The following is a 19,971-nucleotide window of genomic DNA, read 5'->3' on the forward strand; positions in this document are numbered from 1 at the left end:
TCTCTAACAAACCTCTGAGGCCTTCACAGAACAGCTGTAGTTATACTGAGAATACATTACACACATGTGGACTCTATTTACTAATTAGGCGACTTCTGGAGGCAATTGGTCACAGTGGATTTTATTTAGGGATATCAGAGTACAGGGGGCTGAACACAAATACACGCCACACTTTTCAGATTTTTATTTATTAAATAATTTGAAAACCAAGCATCTTTTTCTTTTCACTTAACACATACTTGCTAGTGTTGGTCTATCACAGGGATCAGCAACCTCCAGCAGTCCAGCTGTTCTGAAACTACAAATCCCAGAATCCTCCTTTCACTTCTATGGGTATTACAAGAACAGCCGAGTAATTGTGCATGTTGGGAGTTGTAGTTTCACAGCATCTGGAGTGCCGAAGGTTGCTGATGCCTTGTCTATCACATAAAATGCCAATAAAACATGGGCGTGACGTGAAAAAAATATGGAAAAGTTCAAGGGGTATGAATACTTTTTCAAGGCACTTTATATATACTGCCTATGTGGGACATTTATCAAACTGGTTTAAAGAAAAACTAGCTTAGTTGTTCATAGCAACCAATCAGAATACACCTTTCATTTTTCAGAGAGTTCCTTTGAGAAATAAAAGGCAGAATCGGATTGGTTGCTATGAACAGCTAAGACAGTTTTGATAAATCTCCCCCTATCTCTTCATATAGTATACAAAGAACCTGCAATAAAATGTATAAAGGTAAACACCACACTGTGTAATACAATAGTATCTGTACAGCAAGTTATAACTCAGTGTCACTTCACACCCTGAGCTTAAATGCTTACGGCAGTTACTATAGCACTTCTTGGACCCAGATACCACGGATAAACCCTGGAGAGGATCCAGAGCAGATATCTAGGTTAGTATCAAGTGCACTGTAGAAACCATTACTCATATACTGCAAGAAAGGAAAATTTCTCAGAGCTACTAAATAAAACAAAAGATGAACATATAAAGAGGATAATAAAATACAAGGTCCTAGCGTGTACAAGATCTCAGAATTACAGAGGGATTGATGTGAGGATTACAGAAAGAGTCTTAGCCAGTAGAGAAGTCACTTACTGAGGGAAAATATAACTAAGGCCGAATGCATCCGGCCTGGCACCCTGCTGAGAGCAGGAGCGCACGGCATCATTGGTTGCTATGCAGCCGTGCGCTTCATGCCGCCGCTACACTACAGTAATACACTCGTATAGATCATACCAGTGTATTACTGTAGTGCAACACCGGCATAAAACGCACGGCATCATAGCAACCAATGACGCCGTGCGCTCCTGCTCTCAGCAGGGTGCCAGGCCGGGATACCACGGACCGCTCACGGCCGTGTTCCACAGCCGTGTGCATTCGGCCTAAAGCTGACCATACACATTAGATTACTACAGGTAGGGATGAGCAAACTTCATATTTTGAAGTTCGGGTTGTGGTATATGCTGAATTGCATTATGCATTCCGTCATGGAATTGCGTTATGGTCCGTGGTAACGCAATTTAGCATATACCACAACCGAACTTCAAAATGTGAAGTTCGCTCATCCCTAATTACAGGTATATGCACAGAAAAAATAAATAAAAAATCTACTGCCTATGATTAGTGTTGAGCGAACTTGTGTTTTCAAGTTCGGCGTACAAGGTTCAGGTCATCTAAGAATTCCGTTATGGATTCTGCCACCACGGACCTTAAGTTATGGTCCGTGGTAGTTGCCTCCATAGCACAATTCTTAGATAACCCGAAACTTGTACGCCGAACTTGAAAACACAGGTTTCACTTATCCTACCTATGATGGCTTCCTGTCTGTTCGCTGATGGCAGATGTTAGGAAAAACAAAGACTGGTCATGCTGTATTTCAATATAGGTCACTGCCAGAGGCATCAACCACCGGATCTCTCTTGACTATAATGGGAGCTGACCGCTTTCTGGCATAAATGCCAGGTTTCGTCAAGACAAATACCACTGCATTCAGCATCTTTTATCGGCCGACAGCCGGCATTTACGCCAGATCAGGCTGCCGGATCATCTCAATAGAGATGTGAACATAGCCAAAACCATCCAAGATCTACCAAGTATGCTTCGACAGCCCTAATCTTAAGGCCATGGATACAAATGCTCATGCATATATACCGCTTGAAACATACCCTCCAATCATATCTGCAAAATGCATTTAAATTTTAAAGCATATCCACAGGACGGCCTGGCCGCTTTCAGATATTCCACATAAGTGAACCGGAGAGACAGCCACATCTCTCCACTCACAGCAGCTGAGAAATATGGGTTGGGGGGGATCCCCATTCTCAATTACAGGTGTCAGTCTTGTGGATACGACCCTTTAATACAAAGCACTGGATGTTCTGTAACCTGACTGCTTTAATAAGGGGTTGCTCGGGTTCAAGCTGACCCGGATATATACCCTTCCTCACCCAGGCAGCCCCTCTCAGATGGGCATCGGCGTTGAACCCCTCGCAGGGCAAGGGAGAGCATTGAAGCATGAAATGTTTAATTTTATATCAAGACACGGAGGCTCATATTGCTATCTCTCTCCCCTAAGGTAACCCCTCCCACCAACCAGTCCATAAATAGGCCCACCTTAGGCCTCTTTCACACTTGCGTTGTTGGGATCCGGCATGCACTTCCGTTGCGGAGGTGCCCGCCGGATCCGGGAAAAACGCAAGTGTACTGAAAGCATTTGAAGACGGAACTGTCTTCCAAATGCTTTCAGTGTTACTAATGGCACCCAGGACGCTATTAAAGTCCTGGTTGCCATAGTAGGAGCGGGGATCGGTATACTTACAGTCCGTGCGGCTCCCCGGGCGCTCCAGAATGACGTCAGAGCGCCCCATGCGCATGGATGACGTGATCCATGCAATCACGTGATCCATGCGCTTGGGGCGCCCTGACGTCACTCTGGAGCGCCCGGGGAGCCGCACGGACGGTAAGTACACTGCTCCCCCACCGCTCCCCACTACACTTACCATGGCTGCCAGGACTTTAGCGTCCCGGCAGCCATGGTAACCATTCAGAAAAAGCTAAATGTCGGCTCCGGCAAATGCGCCGAAACAACGTTTAGCTTAAGGCCGGATCCGGATCAATGCCTTCCAATGGGCATTAATTCCGGATACCGGCCTTGCGGGAAGTGATCCGGATTTTTGGCCGGAGCAAAAAGCGCAGCATGCAGCGGTATTTTCTCCAGGCCAAAAAACGTTCCGTTCCGGAACTGAAGGACATCCTGATGCATCCTGAACGGATTCTCTCCATTCAGAATGCATTAGGATAATCCTGATCAGGATCTTCCGGCATAGAGCCCGGACGACGGAACTCTATGCCGAAGACAATAACGCAGGTGTGAAAGAGCCCTTAGTGACATCTTCCTCTTTCTTTGCTGCTCCATGGCAGATAAGTATTCAAGTTTCACTGTCTATAGTATTTTTACTGCCCATGTAAGGGTTTTTTTCCACAGAAAGATTTGGAATTCTTTTATTTTTTTCCCTCATTTAGGTGTTCCCTCATTTGTTTCGGTTATTTTCTCTTTATATATATAATTTACATCGTTTGCCCCTTATACCTTTCCTGAATTTCCTCCTCCTCTCGGTCACTTTGCGCCATCGACGCCTTCCCCTTTTTATCTTTCCTTCCCTCTCAGTTTGTACACCCTCACCTGTTCTGTGTGGGGGGCCTTTCGGCGCCATTTTTCTACACTTGGCGCCTCCGTCAGCTCTCCTTGCGCCCGAGATCTCGCGAGGTGATGGGATTTCGGGCGCCATCTTGTTTTCTCCCCAGTCGCTCGAGATTTCTTTCCTGGGCGGTTACCTTTGCTAGGGCGGCGCTTTTGTCCCGCGCTTACTCCGCTCCCTATTGGCGATCGGGAGGGGGTGGGGGGCGTGTCCTCCCCCTCACTTCACTGAATTGCCATTTGCGCTTCATCTGCTGGTCTGTGTCTTCTTATGGCGATTCCCTACAGGAGTGACTAACTCCATTCAGTTGCGCAATTATGTCCCATCCTGACGATTTTAGCCCTTCAGTACCTGCCAGTTCACAGGTGGCCATTACTCAGGTATCCTCCCCTGCTCCTCCTGGGGCTGCTTCTTTGCCCTCAGTGGATGCCCAGACCCAGGCTCTGCAGCAATCTCCCATGCCATTGCTTCCGCTATGGGGTCCATGTCCTCTATTATTTCCCAATCTATATCACAGGCCCTTGTCCCTCTGGGGCCTCCCCGCATTCCTCCACCTGATACTGTTGCCTCCAGAAATCTAACAAAAGACAGCGTAGTTCTATCAAATGAAAGCGTGCTCAGCACACGCAAGAGAGCCTGTCCACGTCAGGCGGAAAAAGCGCGGCCGTGGAAGTCACCTCGCAATCAGCCCATGCCCAGTTCGAACTCCGACATGGAGTCTGATGAGGAGGCTTTGGATTTACCACCAAGGTGATTCAGATAACGATATTGAGGGCGCTATGGTGGACCCGGAGGTGGACGATAACGTCCCTTTGTCACGGCCTTCTACTAGTATGGCCCCGGATGCCACCACTTTCGGCTCTGTCTCCCTAACGGATCCTGCTGGGGAGCCCCTTTTTGATCCTGATAATTTACATCATCCTAGGTCTGCAGAGTGGATCCCCGCCCCACATGTTGCCCATTATTTAGAGGCCAGGATTAGGACGCCCTTATGTAAGGAGACACTAAATAAATTAAGGGCCGAATGCCCTTGCCCGTTGATACCTAATAAGGTCTGTGAGAGCCCTAATGTTGACCCAAAAATGGTCCAGTTCCTGGCAAAGAGAGGGTTTAATCCCCGCAGGGGCCTGGATTCTGCACTTCGGGCTTGCCAGGATAAACTCCTGGATATTTTAGGACCCCTTGCAAAAATCTTTGATATAGCAGAGTCTGCTAGAGCGGACAGCACGCAGATAGACCCAGAGGAACTCCGAGGATGGGTACAGCGTGCAATCTGCGTTGCGGGGAACGTGAATACTTCCCTCGCGATTGAGAGGAGGAAGGCTATCCTCATGAAAAACTGGCCAACATGGCTTTGACTGAAGCCGGCAAGGATGCTCAAGGGCTCCTTTTTGGCAATTCCCTCATAAAAAGAGCTAGGAAAATTTGTAGGGGCCTTCACGGCCTTGGACAAGGCGCAATCATCAATGCGCAAAGTTTTTCACAGTAGGGTCTCTACCAGGGCCGGCAGTGTTAGGGGCCGACTGTCCGGCAGAGCGCATTTCAGACCAGTAACACAGGTTAAGGTTCCTTCAACCAACGTCCAGCATTTAAGGACCAGAGACAACAAGCCTCTTTCTTCTCGTCCAGAGGTTTCAGAGGTACTCCGGGTTCAATTTCAGTGAGTCCTCAAAATCAGCTCCTTTCTTCTTCCCTTTACATAGGAGGCAGACTCCAACATTTTTTACATGCCTGGTCTCATCACATCCGACCCGTGGGTCCTGGCTACTATCAGGGGTTTTCAGATAGAACTGATAGACGCCCCACTTTGTCTTCCTCCATCCAGGTCGAGGAGCTCACGCCATAGTCTCGCCGGCTCATAGACGCAGAACTCCTATCCCTTCTAGAAAAAAGGGCTATAGAAAGAGCTCTGTTGTCCCATGGGGGTGTCATCAGCGACATTTTCCTGGTAGAGAAGGAGGGAGGACAGTTTCGTCCGGTTATAAACCATAAACGTTTATGTTCGATACCGCCATTTCAAAATAGAGGGTATCCACCTGCTGAGGGACCTCCTTCTTCCGGGGGACTGGATGGTCAAGCTCGACCTGAAAGATGCTTACCTTACAGTGCCGGTTGCCTGGCAGTCCAGGGACCTGCTACGATTCCTGTGGGGGGGGGGGGGGCAGGTCTGGCGTTTCACCTGCCTCCTGTTTGGCCTTTCCTCGGCTCCGTGGTGCTTCACCAAGATCATGAAGCCAGTGGTCTCATGGCTTCGCAGTCAGGGTGTCTGTCTGATAATCTACTTGGACGACATGCTGGCTCATTGCCCAATATCCGTCCATTCTTCTGGCTCACCTGCGTTTGTCCATCTCCCTTCTCACCGGCCTCGGGTTTGTTATCAATCGAGAGAAATCTTGTCTTCAACCGTCAAAATCCATGGAGTTCTTGGGATTCAGAGTGGATTCAATTGCACGCACTCTTTGCCTTCCCCTGGCCAAGGTTCGTTCCATCCGCAAGGAGCTGCATCACACTCTACGGCTTCCCCGGATTTCCCTACGTCACTTGGCCCGTATCTTGGGTCTCCTGTCGTCCTCTATCCAGGCGATTTTTCCTGCCCCACTGCATTACCGGGCTCTTCAACGACTCAAGATTGCACATCTACAGGTGGGGGCTCAGTGGTCCTGGACCAGGACACCAGAGACGAACTGACGTGGTGGATTCACAATCTCGACGCGTGGGAATGGCAAAGCCATCGTGGGCCCCCAGACGGATTTTGGTTATAGAGTCGGACGCCAGCCTACAGGGGTGGGTTTGCTCGCTGCAACGGCGTTTCCACCGGGGGCCCTTGGTCAAACGTCGGAGGCGACTTTACACATCTACGCTTTGGAGCTTTTAGCGGGCTCCTTCGCGATTCAGAGCTTCACTAGCGACAAAGTCAGTGCTTGCATACGGCTCAGGATGCACAATGTGTCAGCTGTTTGCTATGTGAACTCCATGGGCGGCAACTCGTTCGGCAATGTTAAACGCATCTGGCGAAGGAGTTCTGGTCTTACTGTCTAGACAGGGGCTTCACGGTAGTGGCGGAGTATATTCCGGGTCTTCTCAATTACCATGCAGATTGGAATTCTCGGTACATCTCGGACTTCAGCGACTGAGATTGGAGTCAACGGTGTTCTCTTCCATCGAGTCCCTCTGGGGGCCTTTTGCCTTAGACCTGTTTGCTTTCGCGATGGAACGCTCAGTTGGCCAGGTATTACAGTTGGAGACCGGACCCTCAGTCGGAGGCGGTGGATGCACTTCTCCAGGATTGGTCAGGCACCCTCTCCTATGCCTTCCCACCCCTTCGCGTTGATTCCCTGTGTGCTGTCCGCAGGTGCGTCGCCAAGTGGCAGAGATAGTTCGGGTGGCTCCCTTCTGGCAGGCCCAAGTGTGGTTTCCCCAACTTCTGGAACTGTTTATCGGGACCCTCGTCTTCTCCCGTCCCTGCCGGATCTCCTTCTGGGCCCAAAGGGCCAGCACCACCCCCTCCTGATGGACAACTCTCTCTTCGTCTTCTGGTGTGCAGAGTTTCGGGGGTCGCTGGAGTATCTGAGACAACTAGATTCCTACTGGAAAGTGCGTGGGCCCTCGGTACCAGACGAGCCTACCGGGCGCCTGGGAATCTTGGTCTCGTTGGTGCATGGTCCGGAACCTGGATGCCGTTGCGGCACCTGTAGAGGATATTTTTACAGTTCCTGTCCTCTCTTTTGAAGACGGCAAGGCGTATCGAACTATTAATTTTGTACAGGTCGGCTCTTTCCTCCCGTCATCAAGGGTTCTTCCGGTTGACCGGCGGGGTCAGCATCCGTTGGTTGCCGTTTGCTCAAGGGTTCTTGTCTCTCTCGGCCTCCTAGACCCCGATTCACTTTATGGGACGTTTCTTGTGATTATTGATTTCCTTTCTCGTTGGCCTCTTAATTCGGATCTCTCTCTTCGTCAACTTTCTGCGAAACTTGTCACCTTATTTTGCCTAGTATCTTGTAATCGAGTTTCTGATGTCCGCACTTTGGACTTTGACGCGGTTTCCTTTACCCCCGGGGTCTTTTCAACATTTTCCGCCGTACCAAAACCGGTATCAGATCGATATCTTACCCTGCCTTTCCCGAGTCTTCTGCGGTTTGTCCCGGTTTCGTGTTTCAGGGAGTACCTTTCACGGACTTCGTCCCTGCGACCCTCTGCAACTTTTTATTTCCTTTCGTAGACCTTTCGCACCGGTCACCAGTGTTACCCTGTCTCGCTGGGTTAAGTGGATTCTGTCTCTCGCGGGCATAGATACTTCTATCTTCACAGCCCATTCGGTTCGGGGTGCTTCTGCCACGTCCATGGTGGTCTCGGAGCCCGTCTGGAGGATATTTTGAGATTGGCGAACTGGTCCAGAGCTTCTAAGTTTAGGGATTTTTATTTCAGACCTAGTCCTCATGCTTTTTCTTCGGTTATTTCCTCGCTTTAAACTTGCAATATGAGCCTCCGTGTCTTGATATAAAATTGTATGATTTTCCTAGTCTATGACGTAAAGTCATGATTTTATGAAAGGACACAGAGGCGAGTATTGCCTCCCTTTCCCCTCCCGGCCTGCTGGGTTTGTATTCTATTTTTCCAAGGAGGGTATATCTGCTAGATTCTTATTGTATTTAAATTAGGTTATTTATGTAGGCTGGTACCTTGCCAAGCTTTGGCTACAGTTAATTATATTGTTATTATTGGTCGATGTTTGCCGTGCCATTACCACGCATTTTTGTTCTCCTTTTTTTCCTTAGGTTGAGTTCCCTGGTTCCGGAGTGGTTCTTAAAGTTCTATACTTCACGTGCCAGTGCTGTCACCCCAGTTTGGAACAGCGTTATGGTTGTCTCCCGTTGGAGTTTCACCGGTTTGAAGAGGTTCCAGGTGTCTCATTTGGGGCCCGTTGGTTCTGCAGTGTGACAAAGAAAGAGGAAGATGTCACTAAAGGAGGGCCTATTTATGGACTGGTTGGTGGGAGGGGTTACCCTTAGGGGTGTTTCTGTATGGTACCTTTGTTATTCTTCTTTGCTGCTGTTGGATTTTCAGTAAAGAGAGAGATAGCAATACTCGCCCTCCGTGTCTTTCATAAAATCATGACTTTACGTCAGACTAGGAAAATCATACAATTTTCAAGGCTGACCCCACTAACACATGTTGAGACATCACAATATAAATTATTTACAAATGGTCAGTGTGACCAATAATTGTCTCTTGGTTACATGTGCTGTTTGTTGTCTTATATAAAACGTAACATTTAATTATTTTAGTAAAATATTTCTACCTATTACTAAGATTTACAATTATCAGCTGTGTCTGAGTTTGTTGCTTTTTACCGTTGTAACTTGTGCTTGCACTGTTTGTGTCACAGTGCAGCTAACTAGGAGACTGATATCTATTACTCGTGCGCTGGAACTTAGACAGCTTGTCTTGTCCATCTTGCACTGCGCAGGTCATTGCACTTGCACATTTAGCTTGCTATGTCTAACTATTGCGCCTGCGTTCTAACTTGGAGTATAGATAGTATTTCCTTCCAATGCGCTTGTCTGAACTTTTCTCCATCTAAGAAGTAGGTCTTATCCCAGCGCATGCGTCAGAACTTTACCATTCTGCCTTCAAGTTTATCCCATTGGGCATGCTGAAAGACTTAGAGCTTGAGAGCCAGTAGATTCGGATATTCATGCGCTAGCTTTACACTTATAAATAGGGTTCTCTTATCCACCTATACTGCGCATGTCGGTGGACCTATATACAGAAATAGGAGAGTCCTGATTATTGCGCCTGCGTTCAGTCTCAGACTTTTAGAATGTTATTTTCCAATGCGCTTGTCTATAGACTTTTCTCCAATTTAGGAAAGGGGCTTATTTCGGGATATGCGGTGAAATATTATACCATTCCGCTCGCAAGTAGCTTTTATTGCGCATGAATGAGATCAATTCTAAATCTTGTACATAACTTTGAACTTAAACTTTTATGAATTATATCATATTAAATCCAATATATATTGCTCCTGCACTAGGGCTTAGATCATATTATCTGATCATATTGGATATGCTTATTTTAAAAAAGAATCTAATTTAGCGCATGCGTTGGAACTTATTCCTTTTTGTTAGGAAACAGTTTTTATTGCGCATGCTACAGAAGCGCATTGCGCATGCAAACTGTAGAATGCGCAATGAAAACTGTAAGTTCAAAGTTATGTACAACAAGATTTAGAATTGATCTCTTACATGCGCAATAAGAGCTACTTGCGAGCGGAATGGTATAATATTCACCGCATATCGCGAAATAAGCCTCTATCCTAAATTGGAGAAAAGTCTATAGACAAGCGCATTGGAAAATAACATTCTAAAAGTCTGAGACTGAGCGCAGGCGCAATAATCAGGACTCGCCTATTTCTGTATATAGGTCCACTGACATGCGCAGTATAGATGGATAAGAGAACCCTATTTATAAGTGTAAAGCTAGCGCATGAATATCCGAATCTACTGGCTCTCAAGCTCTAAGTCTTTCAGCATGCCCAATGGGATAAACTTGAAGGCAGATGGTAAAGTTCTGACGCATGCGCTGGATAAGACCTACTTCTTAGATGGAAAAAGTTCAGACAAGCGCATTAGAAGGAAATACTATCTGTATACTCCAAGTTAGAACGCAGGCGCAATAGTTAGACATAGCAAGCTAAATGTGCAAGTGCAATGACCTGCGCAGTGCAAGATGGACAAGACAAGCTGTCTAAGTTCCAGCGCACGAGTAATAGATTATCCAGTAGCGATTGGACTAGCAAGAGAATGGGAATGACCAGTTTGCTGTACCATCCTACTTGGTCACCCCTGATATAGGCTATTAAGACGAACATAGTAACAAAAAAGTTACTCATTAGTTCATGAGACGATGACCTCATTATAGGAAGGCTTTAAAAGCCTGGGTCCCGCCCCCTTCACTAGCAGACTGCCCGAAACCCCTGAGGACGCCAAGGAGTTGGCGAAACATGTTGGGGGGCAGATTGTGAGGAGCTTTTAGACAGTGTGACTAGTACAGTGACCGCATGGAAAAGGGGAGCCTGCGAAGCAGGAGACATATCAGTCTCCTAGTTAGCTTGCACTGGGACACAAACAGTGCAAGCACAAGTTACACGGACAAAAAAGAAACAAACTCAGACACAGCTGATAATTGTAAATCTTAGTATCGGTAGAAACATTTTACTAAAAATAATTAAATGTTACGTTTTATATAAGACAACAAACGGCACATGTAACCAAGAGACAATTATTGGTCACACTGACCATTTGTAAATGTTTTTTTTGCAGCATGAAATGCTCAGATGCTCATCTCAGAGGGGCTGCATGGGTGAAGAAGGGGATATGTTATGGTTCAGCTCTGAACCCGGACAACCCTTTAATTTTCAGATCTGCTGCTGCCCATTCCTGCCTCTGGGAGACCAAACATGGGCTACTGAGGCTAACTTGGACCTGAATAGGAGTGGGCGTCAACTGCATATTAATTTACAACTCATAGGGCATGTTCACACGGCCAATTTTCCGCGCAGATTTTTATACATATTCTATGCAGAAAACTGCACGTATTTGGCTTCCCATTGCACCCTACATCATAAGGCATGGATGTGAAGTCCAATGCACAGGAAGAAAAAATAAATAAATAAAAAAGCACCTATTATCTTAAAGGGGAATTCCACAATCGCTTTTAGCCGACCATCAGATTAGGGTACTTTCACACTTGCGTTGTTTGATTCCCGCAGGAATTCCGTTGCCTGAACTGCCTACCTGTATGCAAACGCATGTCATTTTTTCTGACTGATCAGGCATTTTTCAGACTTGGGGTACTTTCACACTAGCGTTTTTCTTTTCCGGCATATAGTTCCGTCACAGGGGTTCTATACCAGAAAAGAACTGATCAGGTATATCCCGATGCATTCTGAATGGAGAGTAATCCATTCAGGATGCATCAGGATGTCTTCAGTTTAGTCGTCTTGACTGATCAGGCAAAAGAGAAAACCGTAGCATGCTACGGTTTTATCTCCAGCGAAAAAAACTGAAGACTTGTCTGAATGCCAGATCCGGCATTTTTCCCCATAGGAATGTATTAGTGCCGGATCTGGCATTCAAAATACCGTAAGGCCGGATCTGCCCTTCCGGTCTGCGCTCCGCGCAGACCGGTAAAAATTTGAATAAAAAATACAAGACGGATCCGTCTGTCCGCATGACAAGCGAAGAGACGGATCCGTTCTTGAAATGCATTTGTGATACGGATCCGCACCCGGATCCGTCTCACAATCGCTTTCAGTCACATCAAAATCGGCGGATCCGGCGGGCAGTTCCGAAGACGGAACTGCTCGCCGGATCACACTGCCGCAAGTGTGAAAGTAGCCTTAAAGGGACACTGACAGGCCCAATTAGCATATTTAGGCATATATATGTCAGTACAGGTCTTATAAAGTCTATTAAAATCATCTAAGTATCCCCCCTGTCCAACTTATAAATACCGAAATATTAAGTTTTATAACCTGCTTGTCCGGTCACAAATCTGCCCAAGGGGCGCGTTTCATCTGAAAATGCGCCCAGCCAGTCGCTCCCAACTGCCGTCTGAAGCCCCGCCCAGCTCATCAATATTCACTTCGCTGGGCGGCGGCTACAACTCTCCCGACTCAAGTGCCCGGCGCATGCGCATAAAGCAGGGGCTGCAGCGCTCTGTACGCAGGCGCGATGTGACCCCGGCCGGGCGCATGCGCTGAAGATTGGACGGAGGACGTGCCCAGAGGATCGAATGGGCTGTGCACAGAATCTTGAGTCGGGAGAGTTGTAGCCGCCGCCCAGCGAAGTGAATATTGATGAGCTGGGCGGGGCTGCAGACGGCAGTTGGGAGCGGCTGGCTGGGCGCATTTTCAGATGAAACGCCGCCCCTTGGGCAGATTGGTGACCGGACAAGCAGGTTATAAAACTTAATATTTTGGTATTTATAAGGTGGACAGGGGGGATACTTAGATGATTTTAATAGACTTTATAAGACCTGTACTGACATATATATGCCTAAATATGCTAATTGGGCCTGTCAGTGTCCCTTTAAGGTACTTTTACACAAGCGGCAGGACGGATCCGACAGGCTGTTCCCCCTGTTGGATCCGTCCTGCCGCTATTTCGCCGTGCCGCCGCCATTGACCATAATGGGGACGGGGCGGAGCTCCGGCGCAGCACGGCAGTTCACGGTGAGAGCGCCAGACTGAAAAGTCGGACATGCAGTACTTTCAGTCCGGCGACTTTTCGCGTTGCTGCGCTGGAGCTCCACCCCTGTCCCCATTATAGTCAATGGGGATAAAGCGGCGGTCCGGCGAAATAGCGGCAGAACGGATCCGACAGGGTTAACAGCCTGTCGGATCCGTCCTGACGCTAGTGTGAAAATAGCCTTATCAGGATCCTGATCAGTCAGAAAAATGCATTGCAATACCGGATCCATTCTTCCGGTGTCATCTGGCAAAACGGATCCAGTCTATTTTTTTTTCACATTTTTAAAGGTCTGCACATGCGCAGACCAGAATACTGGATCCGTCAATGCGCCAATTTGAATGCCGGATCGAATACATTCCTATGGAAAAAAAATGCCGGCATTCAGGCAAGTCTTCAGTTTTTTGGGCCGGAAATAAAACCGTAGCATGCTGCGGTATTATCTCCGTCCTGAAAAGTCAAAAAGACTGAACTGATGCATCCTGAACGAATTGCTCTCCATTCAGAATGCATTAGGATAAAACTGATCAGTTCTTTTCCGGTATTGAGCCCCTAGGACGGAACTCAATACCGGAAAAGAAAACCGCTAGTGTGAAAGTACCCTTACTGTGGCTCCGGAGGGCTCCTAAAAAGTATGTGCTTTATAAAATCAATGCTTATCCAACACAAGCACCATGAGGGACTCCTACTAGAAACCCTGGGCATCTCTACAGAACACTAGGGCCCCTGTGATTAGGAAATGGTGGGCCCCCTCAGGTGTTACCCTGTGACTAGTGTTAAGCAACTTTGCGGTTTCAAGTTCGGCGTACAAGGTTCGTGTTATCTAATTATTCCTTTATAGATTCCGCTACCACGGACCATAAGTTATGGTTCGCAGTAGTGGAATCCATAACGGAATTCTTGGATAACCGGAACCTTGTACTGGAAACACAAGTTCACTCATCCCTACTAGTGTTGAGCGAACTTGTGTTTTAAGTTCTGCATCCAAAGTTCGGGTTATCGAAGAATCCCGTTATGGATTCCACTACCACAGACTCTAACGGAATTCGGAATCCATAACGGGATTCTTCGATAACCCGAACTTTGGACGAAGAACTTAAAACACAAGTTCGGCAGACTGTTCAGCAGATGTACCTCAGAGCACCATTGTAAAGTGGCAGCATATTCCGGTGCACCCTCAATGCCAGGAGGCTGCCTAAGATGGGCAGACACCAGCCTGCTGTGCACTCACCTCTATGAGCTTATCTCCTTTAACCACATCAAGATGGAGTCCTGGAGGAGGCTTCCCTGCCCTATGGAGAGAAATACAGCATGACTACCCAATGGTAGAAGAAGTCACCCTGCACAACATGGCTCCAACTCCAGACCACACCTCCCCCAGATCTTATTTCTGCGCCTGAGAAGCAGCCCCATGCTCCTGCACTATGCACTACTATAGAGTGCACTGCACCAGCAGCCCGTCCTCCCACGGCCCAGTCTCACCAGCTCGGACACTCAAAGATGCATTTGTCAGAGTTCGGATTCGCCGCCATCTTTGCTCCTGCTCCTCCTCCGGTAACATTCTAGGGTAATACAAACGCGACATCCGCCGTTACCTCTGCGCATGCGTGTTCGGCTTCACTCGTCCGCCAACCAACTGCGCATTGCCAGCCAGCAGCGTACACTTCCGGTGTGGTCAATGGCTATGTGAAGCGGGTGTAGAGGGTTCAATGGGGTTTGCCTCGGTCGATAACAGATATTTAATAGGATAGAACGTTCCAGAAACAAGAAGAAAGATCTGTGGTTTGAGCTTAAAGGGAATGGGTCATGATAATGACATACCTTAAAGGGGTTGTCTGAGGTAATTAAAAATCTTAGATAAGCACCCCAATTGCATAAAATAAAAAATTATGGTAAGCTCATCTTTCCCTTGTTTATGGAGTCGAGCTGGTTCTCTTGTATATAAATTGCAGCAGCGAGGTGCTGGCATACAGCACATAATCACCGCCCCATAACAAGTAACCATGGGACCCCTTATCAAAACCTGGAAGGGGGCCCTCTCCACCATGACCACGTTTAGAATCATGTTAAGAATATGGAAAGTTTCATTATTATTTTGGTCTCCCTAATGCACACAGTGATGTCATAAGTAAAGGCAGATTCACACTGGCGATGGAACTGCCGATTGTCGGGAAGGAAACGTTCCAGAAACGATAATTGGTGTTCTTGCATGAACGACAGGATCACCCGATGAACGAGTGAAACGCGGGTGATTGGTGGCACATTGAGATTGCCAGATTATCGGGAATGACGATTATTGGCTTTTGTAAATGCACCTTAAGAGGATAAGGCTCACAGTAATGTCACAGTGAGGGTCCATTCACGTGTGAATGGACCCTAAAGGTGGGTTTACACAGGCCGATGGTACAGCCCAGTGGTGGGCAAACTTTTTTGTCAACTGAGCCAAATATCGCCAAAACCACGATTGAAATTTCTTTCGAGAGCCACATTTTTAAAACCTAAAATATTGCGTCAACAGTACCAGTGAGGACTATTAGGGCTCATGCACACAACCGTGTGCCCGCCGTTGCCATATTGCAGGCCGCATACGGCGGGTCCGCAATACATGGGCACTGGCCGTGTGCAGCCCGCATCAAGGACCCATTCACTTCAATGGGTCCAGGATCCGGGATATGAGTGCTACAGAGTGCTTCCGTGGTGCTTCTGGCTGTGCGTCCAAACCGCAAAAAAGTAGTGCATGCACTACTTTTTTGCGGTGCAGAGGCACAGCCGGAAGCACACTGTAGCACTCATATCCCATTGAAGTGAATGGGTCCATGATGCGGGCTTCACACGGCCGTGTGCAGCCTGCATCATGGACCCATTCACTTCAGCATGCGCTACTTTTTTGCGGTGCGGGCAGTCTGATGCGGATCGCGAACCCCATTCAAGTGAATGGGTCCGCGATCCTCATGCAGCTACCCCATGGTCTGTGTCCGTGCATTGCGGACCGCTATTTGCGGTCCGCAGCACAGGCACGGTGCCCTTACATTCGTGGGCATGAGCCCAGAGTGTGTTTTTACATACTTTTATATGTACTTTCTTTTAGGCTACTTTCACACTAGCGTTCGGGGCTCCGCTTGTGAGTTCCGTTTGAAGGCTCTCACAAGCGGCCCCGGAAGGATCCGTCCAGCCCTAATGCATTCTAAGTGGAGGCGGATCCGCTCAGAATGCATCAGTCTGGCACCGTTTGGCCTCCGCTCCGCTCAGCAGGCGGACACCTGAACGCAGCTTGCAGCGTTCGGGTGTCCGCCTGGCCGTGCGGAGGCAAACGGATCCGTCCAGACTTACAATGTAAGTCAATGGGGACGGATCCGTTTGAAGATGACACAGTATGGCTCAATTTTCAAATGGATCCGTCCCCCCATTGACTTTCAATGTAAAGTCAAAATGGATCCGTTTGCATTATCATGAACAAAAAAAAAAAAAAAAAAATTATTTTTTATGTTCATGGTAATGCAAACGGATCCGTTCTGAACGGATCTAAGCGTTTGCATTATAGGTGCGGATCCGTCTGTGCAGATACCAGACGGATCTGCACATAACGCAGGTGTGAAAGTAGCCTAATTTGGATCTTGATTATTATTTCATTTTATCTTTATCATTTTTTACTTTTATTAAACTTGTCTGCAGATGTGGATGTAATGTGGATGACGCACTTATGGGGGATATCTGTGGATGACGCACTTATGGGGGATATCTGTGGATGACGCACTTATGGGGGATATCTGTGGATGACGCACTTATGGGAGATATCTGTGGATGACGCACTTATGGGGGATATCTGTGGATGACGCACTTATGGGGATATCTGTGGATGACGCACTTATGGGGGATATCTGTGGATGACGCACTTATGGGGGATATCTGTGGATGACGCACTTATGGGGGATATCTGTGGATGACACATATATAGCATAAGATGCTATATAAGTGCCCTCCACAGATATCCCCCATAAGTGCCCTCCACAGAAATCCCCCATAAGTGCGTCATCCACAGATATCCCCCATAAGTGCCCTCCAGTAAGTAAAGTAATGTATTAGTGGGGGGAAGGGAGGAGGCAGGGACACTTGCGGCGGGGCCGGTGCAGTGCCTGGCGCTGTGCACACACCGGGGGCAGCTCCTACCTTTCTGCTGCAGGACATTTCGCTCCTCCTGGACCTGAGCGACGGCCTCTTCACCACTCCTCACATGGTCGGTGTTCTGCTGAAAGTCCGCCGCTGCCCGCCCTTCTGCTGCTGTGCGCAGCGTGACATCTCACCCTCCGTCATGCGCCTCCTGCCCCGCCTGCCTGCTTCATTCATAAAGTGGAAGGAGCAGACAGACGGGGCAGGAGGCGCATGACGGACATTTTGCAAGCTTGAGCGGCGCGATATGGCTGCGCGGCCGCCCACCCGCCAGCCCGCACCAAAGAGCCGCATTGAAGGATAAAAAGAGCCGCTTGTGGCTCGCGAGCCGCACTTTGCCGACCACTGGTACAGCCCATTGTTGGGAAGGGAACGTACCTTCCCGACACTTGGCTGCTCGATCACTGAAGGAGAATTCTGCATTTACATGCAGCGATCTCCTTCACAGTTGAGGACAAGGGAAGGCTATAGCTATCGCTCATCTCCATATAGACAGCACGATCTGCTGCCCAGAAACGCTGATCGATGTGCCTGCACGAACAACAGGATTGGCGACAAATTAACGGTTGTTCACGATAATCTGGCTGATTATTGGCAAATCCACCTTAAGGCCTCTTTCACACAAGCGAGTTTTCCGTACAGGTGCAATGCGTGAATCTCTGTGTTACGTGAAAATCGAAGCATGTTCTATATTCTGCATTTTTTATGCAGCCCTGGTCCCATAGAAGTGAATGGGGCTTCAGGCGTTTTTCACTGATGGTTGCTAGGAGATATTTGTAATTCTTCTTTTTTTTTTCATGCACATGAAAAACGCATCAAAACTGATAGCATCCGCGTGAAGAAAAAACTGAGCCACTGAACGCAATTGCAGACAAAACTGACTGCCCTTGGATGCAAAGCTATCAGTTTTTTTCCTTAACAGATCTGGACACAATCCGTATAATTCGTGTTAAGTAGGCCTTAGGGCTCATGCACACGACCGTATTTTCTTTCCGTGTCCATTCTGTTTTTTTTGTGGACCGTATGCGGAACCATTCATTTCAATGGGTCCGCAAAAAAAACGGAAGGTACTAAGTGTGCATTCATCCATATTTTTTGCGGACAGCAAAATACATACGGTCGTGTGCATGAGCCCTAAGATTGAGTTCACACTTCAGTTATTTCGTCAGTTATTTCCATCATTTAGGCTACATTCACACAAATGTATTTTGTTTCCTTGTCCGTTCCATTTTTTTTTTCCAGATTGGATGAGGACCTATTCATTTCGATGGGTCCACAAAAAATGCCATGTGCTGTCCGCATCCGTATGTCTGTAGCCCCGCAAAAAATATAGAGCATGTCCTATTCTTGTCCGTTTTGCGGACAAGGATAGGCATTGTTACAATGGATCTGCAAAAAAATGGATGCAATACGGATGCCAAAAGGATATCATCCGTATTTTTTGCAGATCAGTGTTTTGCGGTCCGCAAATTGCACGATTTTCCCTGAACGCACCTGCATCGCATCCGGCCCTCACCCGCGACGCCCGTGTGAAAAAGGCCTTAGGCCCCTTTCACACGGGCGAGTATTCAGCGCGGGTTGAACGCATTGCACCCGCACTGAATCCTGACCCATTCATTTCTATTAGGCTGTGCACACGAGCGGTGATTTTCACGCATCACTTGTGCGTTGCGTGAAAATCGCAGCATGTTCTATATTCATCGTTTTTCACGCAACGCAGGCCCCATAGAAGTGAATGGGGCCGCGTGAAAATCGCAAGCATCCGCAAGCAAGTGCGGATGCGGTGCGATTTTCACGCATGGTTGCTAGGTGACGATCGGGCTGGGGACCCGATCTGTATTATTTTCCCTTATAACATGGTTATAAGGGAAAATAATAGCATTCTTAATACAGAATGGAAAGTAAAATAGTGATAGAGGGGTTAAAAAAACAAAAAAAAAACTCACCGAGTCCACTTGATCGCGTAGTTGCGGATCTCTGTCTTCTTCTGTAATGTTGAGCTGCCGGCTAAGGACCTGTGGTGACGTCACATCACATGATCCAATCACATGGTCTCTCACCATGGTGATGAACCATGTGATTGGACCATGTGATGAGCACAGTGACGTCATCAAAGGTCCTATTCTTGTGCACAGCAAAGAAGAAGACAGAAGAGAAGCCGGGCTGCGCGATCAAGTGGATTAAGGTGAGTTACATTTTTATTTTATTTTTTTAACCCCTCCAGCCCTATTGTACTATGCATTCTGTATTAAGAATGCTATTATTTTCCCTTATAACCATGTTATAAGGAAAAATAATACAATCTACAGAACACCTAACCCAAAGCCGAACTTCTGTGAAGAACTTTGGGTACCAAACATGCCGATTTTTCTCACGCGCGTGCAAAACGCATTACAATGTTTTGCACTTGCGCGGAAAAATCGCGCATTTTCCCGCAACGCACTGGCATCTTATCCGGGCCAAAAACATGACGCCTGTGTGAAAGAGGCCTTAGAATTTAGCCCACGGTCAGATTGGCCCACAAGAGCACTAGAGTACCCTAGTAAAACATTTCAATGTGTCTGTGTACATGAGCGTTTTTTTCACACATCAGTTCTGCGTTGCGTGAAAAACACAGCATGTTCTATATTCTGCGTTTTTCACGCAGCCCTTGCCCTATAGAAGTGAATGGGCCTTCAGTGAAAAATGCATTGCATACGCAAGCAAGTGCTAGGAGATGTTGTTTGTAAACCTTCAGTTTTTTATCACGCGCATGAAAAACGCATCAAAACGCATTACACCCGCGTGAAAAAAATCTCACAGGCAAGCAGGCTGTAAGGCCCCTTTCACACGGGCGAGTATTCCGCGCGGGTGC

At 47.6% G+C, this 19,971-nt stretch overlaps 1 protein-coding gene and 1 non-coding gene across 2 annotated transcripts in view; both read right to left on the minus strand.

Annotated features, from left to right (window-relative positions):
* PPP1R8 (protein phosphatase 1 regulatory subunit 8) overlaps positions 1-14,540 on the minus strand; it is a 35,633-nt gene extending 21,093 nt beyond the window's left edge. Inside the window, exons 1-2 of the mRNA XM_040421903.1 lie at positions 14,433-14,540; positions 14,182-14,242 (exon numbers count right to left, since the gene is read on the minus strand). Coding sequence (XP_040277837.1) covers positions 14,182-14,242; positions 14,433-14,482 — 111 coding nt within the window. The 5' untranslated portion in view covers positions 14,483-14,540. The remainder of the gene's footprint in view (positions 1-14,181; positions 14,243-14,432) is intronic.
* Positions 763-910, minus strand: LOC120996851. The gene has a single exon (XR_005777949.1).
* Positions 14,541-19,971: the final 5,431 nt, after the last annotated feature.

This window comes from Bufo bufo, chromosome 3 (genome assembly GCF_905171765.1).
Source record: "Bufo bufo chromosome 3, aBufBuf1.1, whole genome shotgun sequence".
In the NCBI taxonomy this organism is placed as follows: Eukaryota; Metazoa; Chordata; class Amphibia; order Anura; family Bufonidae; genus Bufo; species Bufo bufo.